The 21,873-nt window shown below is 36.0% G+C and overlaps 1 protein-coding gene across 1 annotated transcript; it reads left to right on the top strand.

Annotated features, from left to right (window-relative positions):
* Window positions 1-6,653, top strand: LOC143629610 (uncharacterized). The gene is made up of 16 exons (XM_077098840.1): window positions 1-187; window positions 496-563; window positions 1,073-1,228; window positions 1,317-1,484; window positions 1,556-1,706; window positions 2,138-2,217; window positions 2,303-2,578; window positions 2,653-2,796; window positions 2,871-3,005; window positions 3,100-3,198; window positions 3,288-3,344; window positions 4,624-4,828; window positions 4,910-5,028; window positions 5,109-5,177; window positions 5,260-5,358; window positions 6,216-6,653. Exons 1-16 carry the CDS (start codon window positions 1-3, stop codon window positions 6,453-6,455), a joined length of 2,253 nt encoding a protein of 750 aa, XP_076954955.1. The 3' UTR covers window positions 6,456-6,653.
* The last annotated feature ends 15,220 nt before the right edge of the window (window positions 6,654-21,873 follow it).

Genomic DNA, 21,873 nt, shown 5'->3' with positions numbered 1-21,873 from the left:
ATGGAAGATAATAATAATAATAATAATAATAATAATAATAATAATAATAATAATAATAATAATAATGGAGTTGATTCAATCAACGAACAACGAACGCATGCTCCTCTTCTTAATCCAACAACCATACCGTCCGGTGACCAGACCGTCTGGGCGGACGTTTCCTCTCTTCTCGTATCCGCTTCTAGTGGTAATAATATTAATAATTTCTTCGTTTATTTTGAAACACTGAAATTATTAGGTTTATATATATATGTATGTTAGGTTGAATAGTCAGTCACCAATGATGATCGATTGTATAACTGTCATGTGTGTTGTTAGGTTAGGTTTAATTCATTCACTAATTGTATCTGTTTTTATTAGGCCTGGTAATTGTATAATACTATTTCTGACTTGTGTAATGTTTAAACTCTCTGCATGATGCACATTCACATTTGACAGACAATTACTGAACAATATAAATTACTTTTTAAATCATCCTAATGTAAGCATCTACAGATCTGCAAGACGGTGAACTCATTTGCGGAGAGAATTTTAATCTTTTTGCAGCCATGTCTGCTTTGGAGGTAATCAACTTATCATTTGCTCATAGTTATTAAAAGCCCTCACTTCTTGTGCCGAGGCCCAATGTATGTGCTTCTAGTTCCTAGGCCCTCGCTTCTTGAAGTTGACGACACCTCTATTTATATTGATCACGGATCAAGAACAATGATCATTTTAACCTTTACTATTTATTACTTTTTGAACATTTTGCTATTCAAGTTCTGGAATTACATTTGAATCTTGACTCTTTTATAAATTTTGGCACTAATTAGATGATATTAAATGTTACATAATAGCTTTTGTTTATCTTATATGAATAATAGTATTATTATTATTATTTCTAATACATAATATATTGTTATTATTTTTATTCAAGTGCGTTTTTTTTTCTTAGGCCCTCACTGTTTTTACGGCTATGCCTCAGGCGAGGTCTATGCGCCTTGAGTGCGACTAGCGCCTTTGATAACTGTGGATTTGCTGAGTTTTCCTTGTTGGTTTGCGACGTAATTATGTTATACTCTGTTTTTATTAGATAATGGACCCAAAGATGGACTCAGGCATTGTTTGTAAATATTATTCGGTTGATGAAGCCATTGAGGATGGTGCAGCACCAGTCCCCTTGAGTATGAATAAAACTGTAGATGTTCATTGTATAATTGATGTCATGGATCACCTGCTTGCGTGTGAGGTACTTTCAGTATATATGCTTTTATTACTGCTGCCTTTGTCATGAATTCTAATTAATAATAATAATAATAATAATTTTTAACTGACAGGCAACTTGGCACAAGGGTCATTCACTGGCGCAAACTATTTTTTCTTGCATCTATCTTTTGAGACCTGATAGAACATCATCACATGCATTGCTGAGTTCTTACTGCACAGTTGTTCGTGCAACATGCAATGCGGTTATTTCAGTCGTTTCCGACACACGCACACATGAGGTAGAGCATATTGATATGTTGGGTTGTATTATTTTAAGCATAAAGTATTAAGTGTTTAACTCTTGTAATAGGAAGAGGATCTGTTTACTATTACGTCTGGGCTACCATTGAAAAAAGACGGTGATGAAAAATGTTTATCTATGCTAAATGTTCTAGAAGAAACGGTTACTCGCCAGTTACATGCTTGCAAATCCCCGTCACATAAAAAGAAATCAATAGAAGGTGTTTTATATTTTATATTTCTTTTGCTTTATTAAATGTTTTACATAAATCATCATCATCGTACTCAGTATATCCCACCAATAGCAAAGCTATGGTAGGGTCTGAGGAGGGTAAGATGTAGACAGCCTTACCTCTACCCCATAGGGATAGAGAGGCTGCTTCCGGTGAGACCCCTGGCTCGATAGCAGTTTTGCATCAAGCCTTGGACATAAGGCACATAGCACTCAATCATCGGGGTCACCGGCTGATTGGTGCATGTTCCATTGTCTTTCAACTATCAACGCCACCACATGATGCCTGATTAACCTTTCGCCACTTTTAACGTTATTTTCACGATATTAGTAAAATAACGTCTTGATTTGGAAGAAGGATAACGTTATTTTCACTTTTAACGTTTTACATAAATGAAGAAGTTATTTTTTCTATTGCAGACATAGAGCCATTACAAACAAATCTTGATTTGGAAGAAAGATATTGCAAATCTGTGTTATGTCGTTTGCGTTTTCGTAAGGTCTTACCCTGTGTTTTATTTTCATACTTTAAAACTTTATCATTGGTTTTTAGTAATGTTAACTCGATTTTTTATCTGATGTCAGCATTTTTATCATGTTTTGGTATGTTTGAGGCGAGCACAAGGAAGAGGTTTGGATTTAGCAAGAAAACATATAGCTTCGTGCTTAACCGAGCTCAATAACATCCTCAAAACAGAAGGTTTTCTTAGGTCAAACCGTAAATACGGAATGTGTGAGAATGCAACAGAAGATATTACAACCGCCTCTGGTTGTCAACCGGTTGGGTTTGATTCAACGCTAAACACTAGATTATCTGCTCCAACACCACCCCGTGCAATCAAACTTTTTAGCTGGAAGAAGGTAACAAATAACAATTATGCAATTTAAATTAAATTTTTTTACAGTTGATTTAATACTTTACTAACTGTTTACAGGCTGTAGAATATTTTGAAAAGCTGCTTCGTGATCTAGATGTTGTTTGTTCACATCCTACAGATTCGTCTTTTGAAGGTGTTTTGCGTTTCGTTGTTGAGTTTCAGAAGTTGCAACCTGATTTGGTTGCTAGATCTCATTTACAGGTAGATTTTAGTAATCAAATATGAATTTTTTTATGCCTTTTTTTTTAGTTCTCACACCTCAAACTAATAAACAGCTTCTACTAGTACAAGATGGGAAATTTTATGGGCGTGATTCTATGTTTACTGTGATTTGTAAAGCAGCTGCAGTACCCGAAATGACAAAGAATCTTGACATACAAAAAAATGAATCTTTTGTGCATCTTGGTCAGGTGAAAATCTTTGTTTACAAAAAAATGTGATCTTATGTTATCTATTTAACTTAATTGTCTTAACGAATGGTTATTACAACTTTGCATGCTAAAGTTGGCAATAACTTTACTTAAAATCTTGTGTACAAATGCTGCGTGGCAAAGGCGCCAACTTGGCAAAGTCTTACAAGACTGGCGTATCTTACACATGCAGGTATGTATTAATTATATTTCTTTTTTTCTATTTTATTTTTTTGTAAGTTGCCTTAAGTTGTAAATAGTTTGGTCTTTTTGGTTTAATAGCTAGAGCTTGCTCTTAGAAAGGAGTTTGAAGAAAACCCAGTCACTTCAATCGATGAGGTATGCACTATCTACTGAATTTTTTGGTAACCATAAGAACCTGTTAGGAGAAGTAGTGGAAGTTAAATTCGAACCTGAGGAGAATCAGTCACTTATGGGGTTGTTAACGGACCTAACTGAACTGAACGAGGCATTGTTCATGTTTGTTTTTTAAGCTTTTATCGGACAAACAAACGGTTCACGAGCTCATAACCAAACAAAATTGTGTTCTTATTCGTTTGTTAAGGAAATGATTTTGTTCGTGTTTGTTTCTGTTTGTTTGTTAATTTCATAAACGGGCAAACATAAACGAACACAAACTTACAAATGAACATGAACACACACAAAGAACATTAAAGTTTGAAAATTGAAAATTAAAAATCAACATTCTGAAGAAGTTTAAAATAACTGAACATAAACAAACAAACATGAACGAACGAATGTTCACAAACACAACCTCAGACATGGTCATAGTTGTCAATACCGACAATAGCGCTCGCTATAGCGCGCTTCATTGCGTATCGGCCATATGCCGCTACAGGTTACTTGGCAGCCAACTAGCGACAATATAGCGACTTCCGGCCGCGGATTCCGGTGCCGGAGCTGCAGTTTTGGCCGGAAACAAGGAAGAAGAAGAATACCTGGCTGCGTTGCGGCTGTATCTTTGTTTTAGGTCTTTTAGGTTTAAATAACTTTACATATTTTAACATTTAACCCCTTTTATCTTTCAATTGTTTGTATTTGGTCCCTAAAACTTATCAATTTTAACATAAAAAGTTTGAAATTAGTTTGTGTATTTCAATATTTAACCCTTCTATTATTACTACTTTACATTTAGTCCTTAAACTTATAAATCTGTACATAAATAAGTTTAAAATTGACACTATATATATATAAAGATTGTAAATAGCTATTTTATATATTTATAAAATTTTCTACTACTTTACCGCTAAACACGAAATAGCGGTCGCTATTTACCGCTATTCGCTATGTAGCATATAGGTAGTGTGTCGCTATTTACCGTTATTCGCTATTGACAACTATGGACATGGTCATTCAGTTAACTAATTGAACGGAATTTCTTGTTCATGTTCGTTTAGTTCTTAAAAAAATGCATGCCAATGAACTTCCAGCCGAACAAGTCGCTGAACCATCAGTTCGTTTACAACCCTAGGCTCTTCCCACAGTGCCATCCCTTGTAGATTTAAAATTTGTTTACGACAGTTGAATCCAACGTACCCTCTTTTTGGTCACTGGACTTATTGTTTTATACATACATACATACATTTATATTTTGCAGAACTTATTCTTGAAGATGTATAACCACATACTTAATTGGATTGAGGAACAAACATATTGGATAGCTTTTCGTTTCCTCATCTTAGGTTTTGAACTGGAACTTTATTCTCCCAGTGAGTACTGCATGGTGTATTGGTATATATACATTATTCTCATCAAACTTGCTGAAAAATTGCATCTAAGAATGACCACAAGCAGTGAAACTGGTGAGTATACCTTCAATTTATCATTTTCACTCTCTTTTTTTTTAACAATTTTACTCATTAATAACATGTTATTAATGTCAGGTAAGCGGAAGGGAAAGAAGAAAAAGGACTCCATGAAGGATCTGTCAAAGGATCCATCAATCACACCTGGCGTTTTGTTACTTCATTGCCATATATATCTTGCTGAAGGGTTGACATTGGTAATAATGTAATATTATAATACTTTTGCAAGAAATTAGTAAACTTCTATCACCTAAATTTTTTACTTTTTTTTTTGTAGATGATTGCTGCTTTAAGAAATGAGCATGGTGTTTTTCAGTGTCGGGGACCGTTTAATACTGAGCAAGAGGTAACTCCATCTTTTGAATGCTTATAAGTTTACTGCAAATTAGTATTTGTAATTTAATTATTGGTTTTTAATTAATAAACAGAGATTCATTCAGCATTTTGAGCACCTACAGAAAGCTTGCATTCCTGATCATGTTTCATACTATTCGTTCAGAGACTACACTGATCATGCACAATTCGATGTAAGTGTTACATGTTAAAATGCAATGTTTATTACCTACTTGGTAAGATGAGCTTGATTGGGTAAAGGTCAATACGGGTTCAGGCTGAAACCCGTTATTTTTTAGTACTGGTCAGCAGGTTGCTGGTTTGGATGGGGTTGGTCTGCAAAAAAATTTTTGTAACGTAACTTTATTTCTAAAAAAATGTATTGCATTAATTATCAATCGTGTCAGTTGTCTGGTTGACCCACATATATATTCGTTTCAAAGAAGTCAATTTTAACCCAAACACACTTAAAATTATGTATTCTGAACACGACCAGTTTAACCCGTCTATCTAAACGAGTCGGGTTGTAAACAGGTTAACTAATTGTAAGTGGATTGTACTCAAGTTGTAAACATGTTAAACACGTCATAAAAGGGTCAGTTGGTTGTAATAAATGGGTTTAACAGGTTTTAAATGTTGGTGGGTTGATCTGTTTAATGGGTTGACATGTTCAATAAAATGGGTTAAAACAGATAACCTGAGCACTTAAAATCTTGTAATCTGAACACCACTTGTTCAACTCATTAACCTAAACGAGTCGGGTTATCAACGGTTAAACCAGTTGCAAATGGATTCTATTAATGTTAAATGTGTCATAAACGGGTTGGCTGGTTGTAATAAATGGGCCATAAATGTTGGTGGGTTGACCTGTTTAAATAAACTGGTCAACATAATTTTATGAGTTAGTTAAGTCAACCCGAACACTACTGCAAACACATTTTTGTAACCTCTTCCAAACATTTAACATGCTAGTTGTTTTATAAGTACAAAAACAATATTATTGCAGTAATAATTTATAATCTAAATCTTTGAATAAAAACGATTCATTCAGACACTCGTTATGTGTAACTACTTCAAAGAAGCCCAAAGGATTGCAAAGGAGTTAAGAAGTAGTTTCTCTAACGACACAAACAAGCTAGCCGAGCTTCGGCATTTGGAGCTAGTTGCAGAACACAACGGTATCGCCCTTAATCTTGTAAGTCGGCTAGGGTCCCTCGACCCGTCACTAAAGGTTTCTTTTGAATTCAACCATCATTCTCACTTTGCAACTGCTGTTGTCAAGAGATCCTGATTTTTGTTTTTGTTATATTTTTTTCAAATTTAATTATTCTTATTATTTGGTCATTTAGCTGTGTTCTAGTTTTGCAAATAGCATTTTGCAACGTTTGTTGGTATTGCTACATAAAGGATATAGCTTTCATAATTCTTGTGTAATGTCAGTTGCGTGTAATATAGACTTGGTTTATAGGGATAATTTGGTAATTTGTTACTGTAATAGGTTATTATTTACCAACACGTTTTGTAGTTTAATAGGGTTGAATTTGAAAGTAGAAACCTCATAGATGAATCTTTGCTCATATTCTGACCTTGTATTGTACTAGAGATGTTAATTCTTGACACGACCCGAAACCCAACACGAACCTGACATGAGCAGACACGACTCATTTTCACAGATCAACTCGAACCTGACGCGTATAAAAGTTAAATAATTAAATTCTGTATTTTTCATATAAAATTAACTTTGAAAAGTAATTAGTTGTCCTTTTACACTACTTTTATCTACTTTTTTACTTCCATTTTATTAGTTATAATTGTGTATTCTTTGGTTATTTCATTCGTTTGTTCTTATCTTGAGCTAGACGCGCACAAATCGGGTTCACCTTGAAAACCTGAACCGGTTTGGAACCGGTTTTTTTCACACCGGGTAGAAAATGACACCGGTTCCAGTCAGGAACCGGTTCGGTTCCTGACCCGAACCGATGCCCAGAAATACAAACTTTTAGGAACCGGGACCGGTTATTACGTAAAAACCGGTTCCACCGGTTATTTTTGAAATTCAAACATTATAGCCGTTAGAAATCGGTTCCAACGGCTATATAGCCGTTTTTGACCGTTGGAACCGGTTTTATTACTATATTTAGCTAATTTTCATTTTATAAATATCAATGTATGAGTGTGTACTTGTTAAACCACTTCCAAAACTATAAAACACACTCCAAAACACAATTAAGCTTAAACCGACAACAAATGGCAACTAATGACGACGTTGTTATGATGATCAAAACAACAAGATGCCCCGATGTTTGGGTTCATTACGATTTGTGTCTGATGACCGACCCACATGAGATGGTACGTTGCAAATATTGCTAGAAGTTTCTTAAAGCAGGGTCCAACTTGACATTACGAAAACATACGAATAAGTATTGTCGAGAGAAAAGAAGTTTGGATGCTAAAAAAACGGAAGTGGGAGAATCTTCCGCTCTACAACCCAAATATAAGTATTCCCGAATTAAAACGACGGACTTTGTTTTTTAAGTTTTAGTTGTTATGTTTAGTATCGTTTATGTTTTAATAATGTTTGTAATAGTTATTGTTTAAATAAATAAAATGTTTGTCGTAATTAAAAAAGTAACAAAAAATTAATCATGAGTAACAAAAGTAATTATAATTAAACAAATCAAAACTAAATATTAGTTGAACAAGTTACAAATAATTTTACTAAAACAAATAAAAAACACAAATTACAACTCTTCTTCGTCTTCATTCTCATCTTCACCCTCGTCTTCGTTATCGGAAGAAACCCCGTCCTCCGCCTCCTCATCATGAATATGACGCTCTATTGGTATTTCGTCTTCAAAGTTCGCCTGTGTTGTACACGATCCACCGCATCCAAATGGTCCTTTATGCAAATGCAAACCTCTAGAGACTCGGGAGTTAATTTTGTTCTTCGCATAGATAACACCCTCCCACTAAGAGAAAAAACCGATTCGGAAGCAACCGTTGAGGCTTGTACGGCAAGCAAATCACGAGCCATGGCGGATAGAATGGGAAATTCGTTTTGTTTACCTTTCCACCAAGCCAACAAATCAATATTGCGAATTTCGTCGACCGTTGCGCCCTCAACATAGTTTGCTCCACTATATCGACCAAGTTCGCTAGTTGGTGTGTTTCCTCTTTGCCTCTTAGATGCCGATTCATGAATCCCATTCATCAAGTTTATAAGTGGGTCATTGCACGGCCTACTAGTTGTTTTTTTCACAAAAGACGATCTCGTGCTTGGACCATACATTTGAAAATAATGGTCATAAAGGTCTTGAAGGTTTTTGTTGAACTTTTCCTTCGCTTCCGTCGACAACTTCGGGTCGATCTCGTGCATACCTAAGTTGTCGAATATTTCCTCAATCGTTATCTCAACCCTATTAACATTCCAATAGGGGTTTAATGCGGTGGCACAAGTAAAGACCGGCGGTATGTTTTCAAAATATTTTATGAACTTTTCCTTCATCACCGTAACAATATTCTTGAAGAGTTTGTTCTTCTCCGCAAAGCTTTTAAAAACACAAGACATATAGTACAATTCTTGCAAAACCCAACAACTAGTAGGGTAACAGACTCCCGATAATTTTGTTGTTGACTTTTTGAACATGTCAAGATACTCCAACAAATAACCGACTTGGACCCAAACACTTTCCGGAAACATATCGGCCTCACGTTCTTCAACAAGATTGTTATGAAAAGCTTGTAAAGTTTGGCGTTGGGCAAAAGCACACTTTAGCATATAACAAGTTGAGTTCCAACGGGTTGGAACGTCCCAATTCGGCCCCAAATACTTTCTTTCAACCGACTTGCAATAGTTCTTATATTCAAGATATCTTCTTTTACCACTTTTGAAGACATCTTGTAACATAAGTCTAAAGAATTTTAAATCGTCACAAATGTTTTCATTGTCAAGACCTTTTTGAACAACCAAGTTGATGATATGTGCAACACATCGAACATGAAAAAAATCCTCGAAACAAGGTGGTGAATATTTAATGATAAATTTTCGGCCGCCTTAGTATTGTTTGAAGCGTTGTCATACGAAATCGAAAATATTTTATTTCTCAAGTTGTAAGTCGTTATAACTTCATCAAGTTATCCAAACAATTTTTCGGCGGTATGTGGGAACGGGAAGTTTTCAAAAGCGATGGTGCGTTTCATCAATTGCCATGTCACCGGATCAACCCAATGAGCGGTGACACATATGTATGATTCGGGCAACCCGTGTGGTGCCGACCAAACATCGGTAGTTAAACTAACCATGGCTTCTAAAGAATCAAAAGACTCGATTAACTCTTTTTTAGTACACTCCCACAACCTGATACAATGACGTCTTAAGGTAGTACGACTTACATGTGTGTATCGCGGTTGTAGAGTTTCTCGAATCAACGACGTCAAATCCGGGTCATCAAAGTGGTTAAACGGCAAACCTCGTTGAATAACGAACTTTGCAATTCTATCTTGAACTTGAGTCGTGTTGTAACGAAATAGGGTACCATCTTTACCCAAGTCAATTTGAACGGTCGCGCCAATCCCTTTCAACGCCTTGCAATATGGCTTCTCGATGTGCTTTCTCAAAGTAGAGTTGGAATCGTGCTTTAATAGTGAACCACATAGTTTGCAACGAGCCTTTTGATAACCTTCATCATCCACAATCAAATCCCAATTCTTCCATATGTCTTCGTTGCGGTTATGGTTGACTACCGTAACAACCCTTGGGTCCTCCGTAGCAGGAACGGGGGCAACAAAAACACTCTTCTTAGCCTTCTTGTTAGTTTTTTGATGGGTGCCATAATAATATTTAGTTGGATGGTCGGGTAACGGAATGGGTTTGCTAAAGGAGTAGTATTTTAGTTTGTTTTTGAGTTTGGTGGTGAAACAAGTAATGAAAAACAACTTATATATAGTTTTTGGGCTACAAGAACCGGTTCCAACGGCTATATTACCGTTGGAACCGGTTCTAACGACTATTATTTGTCTCAAAAACCGGTTCCAACGGCTATATTACCGTTGGAACCGGTTACAACGGCTATTTTGTGTCTCAAAAACCGGTTCCACCGGCTATATTACTGGTGGAACCGGTTCCAACGACTAGTTTGACCTGTGTTTGACTTTTCAAAAAAAACCCGCCGAAACCGGTTTTTCGGGTAGGAACCGAACCGGTTACAATTAGGAACCGGGTTGGAACCGATGGGGACATACAAATATGAGAACCGGGTACGATTTTCGGGTACAAAAATACCCAAACCGGGTATTGGGCCAACCGGGTAGGAACTGGAACCGGTTCCGGTTCGGTTCCACCAGTTAGGTTCCGGAACCGGTTTTTTTGTGCACGACTATCTTGAGCTAAATATATGAACCTAAGTTTGTTAATTGGTAAGTAATTAATTGTTTATCACAAATAATTAACAAGTTTTATACATAAAAACAATTAGATTTATTACAAAGAATTAACAATTTTATATGAATAAGAGTAAATAATTGTTTTATTTATTACTAAGTCAGTATGTATTACTCATATTCGTATATGAACGTAAAATGGGTTGACCCGAAACACAACCCGAACACAAAACTAATTTAAGTGGATCGACAAGACATTAATAAATATACGGTTAGGGTTTAAGAATCTCAACACGCTCCTGAAACCCATCAACCTGTCACGATTTTCACCCCTAAGTTGTACTATGTAATTTTGAACCATAGAATTCCTGTTTAGATATGCTGTTGGCATTAATAGCTCGGGGTCTTTGGACAACAAATGTTCAGCAAGTCAATTGCATGATAAAAGATCTTAACCGGTAAATAAAGTGATGAATGTGCATTATAAAAAGGTGTATTCGCGGGGGCTAACAGAATTTAAATGACGTTAGTTGCACGTCGTTGAAAAAAAACTTTTTTGCCAGAAAATCATAATTTTCCGGAAAACTAAACATTGTCGTCCCAAACATCATTGTAACCTTATAGATCGGACATTTAGGAACCTTTTTTCTCGTAAAACCCCCCAATTATTGAGGTCAATGGAACCCTAGAAATATCGCCGGAATTGGTTAGTGATGGTTGGTTGGTGGTTAGTCAATTGGTGGTGGTGATGGCGTTCAGGTTGAGTTTTTCGGCAAAATATGTGACTGTTTCGGTCAAAAGCATTAATCTAGCGATCTGCAGATAACGGTGTTAGAATTTTATTAATCGCAAACCGTTGAGAACAAGTACGTTAAAAGATGAGACCATCAATAGTTAACTTGTTAGTTGAGATCAACGACGACTAAAAATGATAATTGGGATTAATAAAAACTAATATATATATATAAAATTTAATACTAAAGAATAAAGAATTTTGATTAAATCATTAAATAATATCTTGATTTCCTTTGAAAATTGTAAATATTCCGGCGGAATAATAAAATCGTGTTACTGTGTTGTCAATATAAAAAAAATATATCTGTTTTGGCTTGAAAGTGCATTTCTAGTACAGTGAACAAGTAAAACGCCCAAGTATTTATGAACGAGCTCGGAATGTTACCGGTATCGATCCTAAAAATCTCAATATTAAAAATTTGAAATATTTGGTATCGGTACTGAAATGTTTGGTTCAGTAATGTTACAGTACGGTATCGGTTTGGTTCTTGTATTTCGTGTAAAATTCAGGAAATAATGGTATCGTACCAGTACCGAAAACTCAAAACTTGGTACTGATTCAATACCGACATTACCAAATTTGATACCGGTACCGGTACAAATCGATACCGGAAACGCTCATCTCTGCAGCCAAAACCTTGAACTATGCTAGCTCAGTCCAACAATCAATTTGCTTTTTGTTCATATCCCCTCAATTTGGCTCCCTAAAGTAATATTCTATCACAAAAAATCAATAAATAAAACCTAATCATGTGAAAATAATTTGGAATTTTATAGATTAGAAATGTCGCATGAGGGTAGCCATAGACTTGGTGGACCGTTATATGTTTGGATGAAACCTTCGGATTTCAAACCATCATTATACCTCATTTTAAAAATTAAAAATATTATTGGATGATAAAGTTCTATTATTGTTTTTTTATTAAGAACCATTCTCAATACTCGAGCGAGTCTTTCTAAGATATGATGTTAACCGTTCATATTAATTTTGGCGCTACACGCCTGACTTACACATGAACACTATCAAAAAGAAAACTCACCAATGTGTGAGAAAACCCTTTGAGTCAGGTTTTGAACCTAAGACCATAAAGATCACAAGCCCCAATCATCGCTCTCATGCTATCGGACGAGAAGACCTACATTATTATATTCAAGATACATATAACATGATTTGTTTATTGTGGAATGTTTTGTTTGAATATTTGGGGTGAAATCATATGAATACTTATTTTGTTTAGAAGTGTAGGCTTTAAAATTATTCAGAATAAGATTAAGCGTACCCTCTTTGTTTAATAAGGAGGAAGATGAGTTCGTTTAGCAACACCCATTATATATGATACCCACAAAAATAAAGATTTAGCATGATGATTTAATTGTTTACATTTTCCTTTTAAACCATAGCCATTCTCAATCTAAAATTACAAATCAGATCCTTCTTTAGGTGCCATTTGGTTTGTAAAGTCAACTGAGATTAAAAAATACGCAGGCTTGAAACTTGTAAGAAGATAAAAGTTATCGTTTTAGCAATAACGTCAAGTGAAATTTAGACTACCTTTTAACTTACTATATTCACCAAATATATATTTTGTGATGATTAGCTAGTATAAAATGTACACCATTAAGATACAAAAATCATAAGTTATGAAGGGATGTTAATGTCAAATTCATACTCTTTATACGAAGTTATTAAAACTTTAAAGTACGATTTCCTCTCATTTAGTCCTTTATCTTTCATAATAAATTATTGGCAAATTGAAAATAAATAATCTCACATTTTATGTATTAATCAATAATAATCTTATCTTTAAATTTACTACCAGTGGTTCAATCTTTCAAATATTTTTGTCTCAATGAACATCCGTTAAAAAACACTTAACGTCGTTAAGTTTTTTCCGAGTTTCAAACCAATGTTTGAGATCTTTTGATCAGAATAAAGATACAATTCGACTAATGCAAACTTATCTCGAAACCAATGTTTCAATTCGGGTGTTTAAATTTCCAGTTAACAAAATTCAAGTCATTTGAATCACAATTTCGAGATAAGTTTTACATCAGTCGCCTCGTATCCTTCTTCCGATCAAAAACCCTAAAACATCGTTTTGAAAGTCGGAAAAAAACTTAACGATGTTAAGTGTTTTTTAATGGAGGTCCATTGAGACAAAATTAGTTAAAAGATCGGTTGCTTCTCACCCTCTGCTAGGACCACTGATGCGTGTTTGGTGTTTAAGAATATTAATATGGAAACTCAACTCCTTATAAAGAGCTTTCAAATTTTTCTTACTCCATGTGGGAGGAAATTATCTTTCCTTTTTTTACCCATGTGAAATGTTTTCACTTTTTTCTATCTTTCCGTGTGGGATAGATTCATTTTTCTTAATATGGGATGAACTTCCTTATGGAATACTTTTATTTTCTTATCTAATTTTCCCATTACTTATTTTTGAGAATATTTTTGATATTTCAACTTACTAAGTTATCAAGTTTGGATCGAAATTTTGGGGATGTTACAGGAGGCACATGACATGGACTGAGCTGACTGACATCTAGTGAAGAAAAGTTATAATGTTTTAAATTAAGACAATTTGAAAGTTTAAAGATAAGATTTGGAATGTTTTATAATGACTGGTTGATGTTTTTATATTCCGCGAAAAATTTTAATTCACTATGATATTTAGAACTGTATTTATGAGTAAATCTAACGCCAAAGTAGGGCACCCAGGTTTGGGGCCTTACAATTGTTCTAAGTTATTTTTTGTTAATAAAACCATTTCCATCTTTATTTAAGGCTTGTGGGCATTCAAACACATGTTTATGCATTTTAGGTCCGTTTGGGTCATTTTTGAGAAGTTTACTCGCTTAACTTTCTTGTTTGTGTTTAAATCTAGAAATTTTACTTTATTTTAGCTCTATGGTTTTTGACATGTGGTAACCATCCTCGGTCTCATACCGAGTCAAGGACCGAACAAAAACCGAGCACTCGTTTAAACACTTTAATTAACTTTTAAGCAACCATGTTCCATGAAACATTCTAGATCTTAGTTTTCCTTTATAATTTAGTTCTATGGTGTTGGACACGTGGTGACCATCCTTGGTTTCATACCGAGTCAATGACCGAACTTAACCAAACACTCGTTTAATCACTTTAATTAACGTTTAAGCAACCGTGTTGCATCAAACACTTTAGATTTAAGTTTTTTTTAGTTATTATATGGTTGATAAGGAAGTGTAGAACAAATCTTGGCTTGAACCCAAGTTTCGGGTAAATCCAAGTAAAACCAAACACTTGTTTTAACATGTTAGTCAATGTTCAAACCACCAAAAGTTCCATCTATCTTTCTAGTTATGTTTTACTTTATGTCATTATATTTCTCACATTACTTAAGATTTTGGAAGTGTTGGAACAAATCTTGGCTTAAACCAAGTTTCGGGTAAAAAAACCAATTAAAAGTTAAACTACTCGTCTTAGCGAGCTAGTCACCGTTTAAACAGCCAAAATTATTTCCTAACCATTTTAACTTATATTTTACTTCAAATTATTTATATTTATAATATTACGGTATGTCGGAACCAAACTTGGTATTATACTAAGACCGGGCCTATTTACACTCGCTTAAACCCGAGTTTGAGACTTTAATTAATAGGAATTCTCAAACTTGTTTAAGCTACTGATTTTATTGAAGTAATTCATATATTTAAATGGTTTGGTAAGTTGGATTAGGATTTGGTACTTTTGTATGTCCTGAACCAACTAAACCTAACGGACCATTAAATGTCGAATCTTGATGCTTACATTAGTGGGATCATGCACACTAGCGCTTAACCAACTCCCCTATGTAAAACTTAACAGAGGTTGAGTAAAACTAAACATCAAAGACCCGGTTTCATGTAAAACTCATTTTTTATGCATACTTTATTAACCGCATTTTGTAAAATATAACTTAAAATGCTGATAACCCAAGTCTTATTTTTATGAACTATTTTACCATTTATATTTCATTTTCAAAACAAAATATTAACTCAAGATCATTCAATCTATGACGTGCACGTTAAACCATTGGACTCGCTTTCTTGAAGTTTTTATTCTAAGTATTTCTTCATCAGATTCACTTTATTCCATTTGAGTAATTTCATCCTCGTTTGGCTTTTATACTTTGGGGTAGCTTGCATACTTACTCAAACAAAATGATTTAAAACTTGGATCCTCAAATCGTAAACTCTAGTTTATGTGTTACTTAGAATAATTTCTCGATTGTGTGTTATATGTCTCATATGATTAATTGCTAAATATTTATTGTTTTTGTTGGATGGTCTCATCCCCATACTTAATAAGTATTATCATTCGCCCCTCCTTGTAATTTGATAGTTTCTACCTATTAGAAAGGAGCCTCATTTATTTATAATTTATATACCACCATTGTTGTAATTATTTATGGTTTCACATAAGAGTAGTGGATTTTGCCTCATATTATATATACAAATATCATGGAATTTCTCACCAACGTTCATGTTGACAAAATATATTTTATGCAATATTACAGGTTTAATAGTTGGTTGATTGAAGCTTGGAATACATTATTTATTTTAGGCCATTTAGGTTATTAGTTAAATGAGCAATTTATTTCCTTGTACTTTGTTTCATTTATATAAACAAGATGTGTTGTATTTTGATGTTGAATGAAATGAATGAGTTAATTAAATAGTATCACTTTAATTGGGTCTTGTGCATTGAAAAAAATCACGTCACGCCCCGGTGATGGTTGGTTAATTTGTATATATTTAAGTTCGTTTATTCACTAGTTTTAATTGTTTATTGTGTGAACTTCGGTACTTCATACGTGCATATTGCATTTTAGGTCACATGTGTTAGAGCAGATAATTTGGACCTGTTGAGGCATAGGATGAAGACTCGGGACGTCCAGCATGCAAAACAATGCAAAATACTGTTGCTACTGGTAAAGACTCCCATCGTGGTATGCGATGGAAAAGATTGAAGGCCCATCGCGTATCGCGATGGGATTAAATATTTTGTGTGTTGACTTTGGTCCATCGAGATACGCGATGGACCCTAGAAGACCCCATCGCGTACCGTGATGGGTGGGAAAAACGGAGAATGTTAGGGTTTGATTAAAATATGTTTTTGACGACCTAATCGTATCTAAGTAATTCCAAGAAGTTTCTAGAGCAAAGAGAGGTCAATTCCGTCATATCGATTCATCCCGAGATCATATACATGTTCCATATCATTAGAATGAAGATTTTGTGATGTCTAGGCTCGGCTAATTCCTTCGAATCATACTCGGGATGTAAAGTTTGTTTTATTTTCAGTTTTCTCATGTATTAAGAACATACACTTTGTAATTATTGTTGATTAATCTATGAGTATTGTTGTTTAGTATTGTAATGCATTCAGTTGGTTTAGGTTTATGTTGATTAGAACGATTAGTTTGTCGGTTGCTATAATAATTGCTTATAAGATTGTTTTGATTAGTTGAATACAAAGAAGCATACAATCGCCCTTAGTTGAGTCACACTGGCAGGTACTGTTTGATAACCAGTGCCGTGTGTTAGCGATTGTTGATGTTTAAGGTTTAGCTAGTTAATCAGTCTGTGTTATCAATGATAGTTAATATGTTAGGTTGCATGAGATTACTGTTTGATTGCATACTTGAACCCCGCGTGTGATTTGATTTCGTTAATTGCTTGAATTTGTTAATTTCTTAATCCGTACTAAAACCAGACTATTTGCTTGTGTGATCAACATTACAATTCATTACTTCATAATATTTGAAATTGGTTACACGTTACATTGACAACATACTCCTCGTGGTTCGACACCCTACTTACCCTAGCTTGCTTAGGTGATTAGGAACTTGATTTAATTATTTTTTACTAGATAGCGACAATCTAGCATCTAAATGGCGCCGTTGACGGGGAGTTAGTGCGCTTATTGTTTTTCGTGTTATTTGATTTTCTTGTTTATTAGGTTTAAGTTTAGTTTTATTTTATTTTTCCATTTTACACGGGGTATGTTGTGAATGCAGGTAACAGGTTTATGTACACCCGCCACTCGGGCAGGCAGTCACCACTTATTTTCGAGCCCGAGATTGAGAAATTAGCCTGGCAGAACCGAGCTCAGAACATAAGGTCAGAAATGGAAGGCCAACCTCAGAACCATAATCAAAACCAGACCCTAGATCCGAACCCTTTATAAGAAAATAATGTTTTCAACCGAAACAATGATTACCAACCCGAAGATGATCAACTTCCACCAATAAATTCCAACCAACAACCAAACCCGAGCAACTTAGCTTGCTTATCAATAAACTGAAGCCGAAACCAAAACATTGATCAGGCCGGACCATCAGCCCCACATAATACATCCAGACGCAGAGTTCAGATTAACCATGATGAGGATTATGTTAGTATCCATACTGAGGATGAAGAAGAAGGGGAATTGAATGATACGGGTCACAGTGTAGAAGGTGATAACGGGGCAGACTGGCGAGTAAGAGATAATGACGTATTTGAGCCAATAATTGAAAGCAATGAAAATTGGGATGAAGTGGTGGAAGAACCGGTAAACCAGAGACAGAGTGAGTTTGTTAACAGAAACAGGGGAAGAAATGGTATTGGGAGAAACATGGTCAACAGAGCTGAAAGAGTTGATAGAGGTCAGGGGGTTCAGGTGAATAGAGTGGGTATGATTAATCAGATTGGAAGAAGAAGTTACGTGGCCCCAGTTCAGGGTGTTAATAGTTGGTTCAGACCGGACATTTTAGACGGTACATCACTGATTGTCCCACAAGTTTGTGTACATGGGCAACCGACTTTTAAATCCCGTCCATCATACATCAACAGTGTACCTCACTTTCACGGGATGGCCTCAAAAGACCCATATTCACAGTTGTCTGACTTTTCAACTATTTGTGGGTCTATTGGAGATGGTACGCTCGACCAGGACGAGGTTCGGTTGCGGTTATTCCAGTTTTCGTTGAAAGATAAAGAAAAACAATGGTTTAACTCGCTACCGATGCATAATATTGGTAACTGGGCCGAGATGCAGCAGGTGTTTCTTAATGAGTATTGTTCATAGTCGAAGACAAACGAGGCCCGAATTGAGATTCGACAATTTTCACAATTACCGGGTGAGCTGTTTCACAAGGCATTTACCATATTCAAAGAGATTATTAAAAAATGCCCACACCATCAGATTGAGTTATGGGAATTAGTGAAGTGCTTTGTTGACGGGTTAACCTATGAAGATAGAAAACATTTAAAAGCCTCATGTAATGGTCAACTGTTAAACCAACTTGAGGAAGATGATTGGGATTTTCTGGAGTTTATGTATAAAGACTCTAAGCCAGAAGCATCAGTCTAAAGACGAAGATACTAGGCTACTACCAGGTCAGTAAAGTCAGTCACGAGTGAGTCTGAACGGATAGACGAGTTGGAACGTGAACTGGCTGGGTACATAAATGGGAAGAAGAAAGAGGTTGGTAAAGTCAGGGTTCAATTCCCGGTGTGTGAGGATTGTGGTGAGCTTAGGCACAAGGCATAAAATTTCCCAAGTTTTATGATGACGATAATAAGGATCCCGAGGAGGTTAATTATGCTTACGGGGATTCCAAGGGCCAAGGGTTTAATTCAAACACTTATCATCTTGGTCTTAGGAATCACCCGAACTTTCAGGGATCGAACCAGAACAGACAGTAGGGAAATTACCGCCAAGGTGGTTATCAGCAGCATGGTTCATATAATCATAATCGGGGATATAACAGAGACAGTAACCAGGGATGTAATTCATTGGGTAATCAGAATCAGGACCAACAGAAAGGGTCCTTGGGCAATTCGGACGAGTCCATGCACTCGAAGTTGGATGCGTTGCTGAAGATCGTGACGGATAATCAGACTGACACTAAGAAACAGTTTGAGTTACCGGATAAATCGTTAGAGGCAATGTTAAATCTGATTGGTCAGCTCGCAACAGACATGACAAAGTTGCAAAAGAGTGCGGGTCAACTCCCGAGTGATACTAAAGTCAACCCGAACCATTACAGCTCAAGTTCGAAGAAGCACATCAATCAGGTAAGTATTTTAAGAAATGAAATAAATATGATAATAAAGTTGGGGGTCCATCACCATTGGTTGAAGGGGTGGTGGAAGAAATTAATGAAAATGTCGTCAGTGATGACAAGTATGAACTGGTTAATTTAACTGAACCTAACAAAAGTGAAAATAATATTAATAAACTGGTTCCGAAAGGTGACACCAACAATCCTAAGGATAAGGAGAAGGTGAAAACTACACCCTATCCCGATGCATTGTTGGCGCCATCTAAGGCGAATATGGCATCAAAAGGGGGCCCACAACAAGAAGAAATGTGGGAAATGTTTAAACAAGTTAAAATTAATATTCCCCTTTTAGATGCCATAAAACAGATTCCCGCCTATGCAAAGTATCTGAAGGAATTGTGCACACAAAAGAGGAGTCATAAAATTCCCAAACATATTGATTTTACCGATAATGTGAGTGCAATCCTTTCGGGTGCTCTTCCACCCAAGCTACAAGATCCGGGAACGCCTATTATACCTATTCAAGTGGGTGATTTTAAAATGACACGGACACTCCTAGATCTTGGAGCTAGTATTAGTATTCTCCCGGGAAGTCTATACAATCAGTATGACTTAGGTCCGCTTCGGGCAGCCGACAATACGGTCGTTCTAGCTGACCAAACACCGAAACTTCCCCGAGAGATACTGACTGATGTGATTGTAAAGGTGGAAGACTTTTACTTTCCAGATGAATTTTTTGTCCTCGATTACGTTTTGGGTGAAAGGACGAAACAACCCACGGTTATCATCGGTAGACCATTTTTGGCCACCGTAAATGCCAACATTTGTTGTAGAAGTGGTACTATTGACATGGCATTTGGAAACTGTAAGTTGATAATTAATATTTTCACACATGTAAATAATTCTCCGGTTGATGAATAGTGCTTTATGGTTGATGTTATTGACGAGTGCGTTCCGTTATTCGACTCTGTCAAGAACACGGATTGTACAACGGGGACATGTTTTTTTGTTTGATATATTACACGTGGAAACCGATAAGCAATTGGAAGAGGAAGAGAGGCTGTTGGAAGTTGCAGCTGTGCGAGGGGACCGTCTACCATGGTCAGTTCAGGTGGAATCGCTACCTGAGAAGATTGATACCGGGTTGAAACCGTCACAGCAGGAGGCACTAAAAATCAAGCTGAAAGAGCTCCCAAAGCATTTAAAATATGATTTTATTGGTAAGAATGAAACTTTACATGCTATCATAGCTTCTAATTTGCCCTTTGAACAGGAAAGTGCTTTGATGGCGGCGCTAATTGCAAATAAGGAGGCACTATAGCGGATTTGAAAGGGATTAGTCCCTCTATTGTTATGCACAAGATTTTAATAGATCCGGATGTCAAATCCTCACATGATGCTCAACAGAGGTTAAAACCGAACACGCGGGAGGTAGTGAAGAAGGAAGTGTTGAAGTGGCTAGATACTGGGATTATTTTCGGCATCTCTAACAGCACGTGGGTGAGCCCGACTTAGACAATACCAAAAAAAGCGGGCATCCAAGTCGTCAAGGAAGACTCAGGTAACGAGGTAGCCACCCGGCCGGTAACCGGGTGGCGTATTTGTATTGATTATTGAAAACTGATCGCGGCTAAATTGGAAGATCACTTTCCGCTTTCGTTTATCGATCAAATTGTTGAAAATCTATCGGGTTACAAAATTTTATTGCTTTTTAGTTGGTTATTCCGGGTATAACCAGATAGCTATTCATCCTGAAGATAATGAGAAGACTACATTTACTTGCTCGTATGTCACATTCGCATTTAGGCAAATGCCAAGCAGGCTATGTAATGCCCCTGCCACGTTTCAAAGGTGCATGGTGAGTATTTTTTCCGATATGGGGGGAGTCTTTAGAAGTCTTCATGGATGACTTTTCTATTTTCGACACATCTTTTGAATCATCTTTAAATCAACTTGAAAGATTATTGAAAAGATGTGTTGAAACGAAATTGGTTCTTAGCTGGGAGAAGAGCCATTTTATGGTCCAAGAGGGGATTGTTTTAGGCCATGTTGTGTCAAGTCGTGGGATTGAGGTGGACCGAGCTAAGGGTCAAGTTATTTCTACTCTACCTCATCCCACAAATGTCAAAGGCATTAGATCATTTTTGGGGCATGTCGGGTTTTATAGACGATTTATTAAGGGTTTTAGTGATATCACTGAACCCTTATGTAATTTGTTATTAAAGGGTGCCCCGTTTGATTTTATTGATGAATGTGCCAAGGCCTTTGATATTTTGAAACTGAAATTAGTTGAAGCCCCAATCTTGCAATCACCCGATTGGAACTTATCTTTTGAAATAATGTGTGACGCGAGTGATTATGTGGTTATGGCTGTTTTGGTTCAACGAGTTGAGAAGAAACCCGGTGCCATATACTATGCAAGTAAAACCCTCTCGGATATCTAATTGAATTACACAACAACTG

This window comes from Bidens hawaiensis, unplaced genomic scaffold (genome assembly GCF_021521415.1).
Source record: "Bidens hawaiensis isolate Kalapana, Puna unplaced genomic scaffold, B.hawaiensis_p1.1 tig00005344_1, whole genome shotgun sequence".
NCBI classification, from domain to species: Eukaryota; Viridiplantae; Streptophyta; class Magnoliopsida; order Asterales; family Asteraceae; genus Bidens; species Bidens hawaiensis.
The sequence above is the reverse complement of the archived record's forward strand: the minus strand, read 5'-3'. Positions and strand labels throughout refer to the sequence as shown.

Excerpts from the sequence above, each read along its gene's own strand:
- LOC143629610 (XM_077098840.1), top strand. The coding sequence starts at position 1 with ATGGAAGATAATAATAATAATAATAATAATAATAATAATAATAATAAT. Across the intron at positions 1,707-2,137 it reads TAAAAAGAAATCAATAGAAG|ACATAGAGCCATTACAAACA; the intron begins GTGTTTTATATT and ends TTTCTATTGCAG. Across the intron at positions 5,359-6,215 it reads CTGATCATGCACAATTCGAT|ACACTCGTTATGTGTAACTA; the intron begins GTAAGTGTTACA and ends CGATTCATTCAG.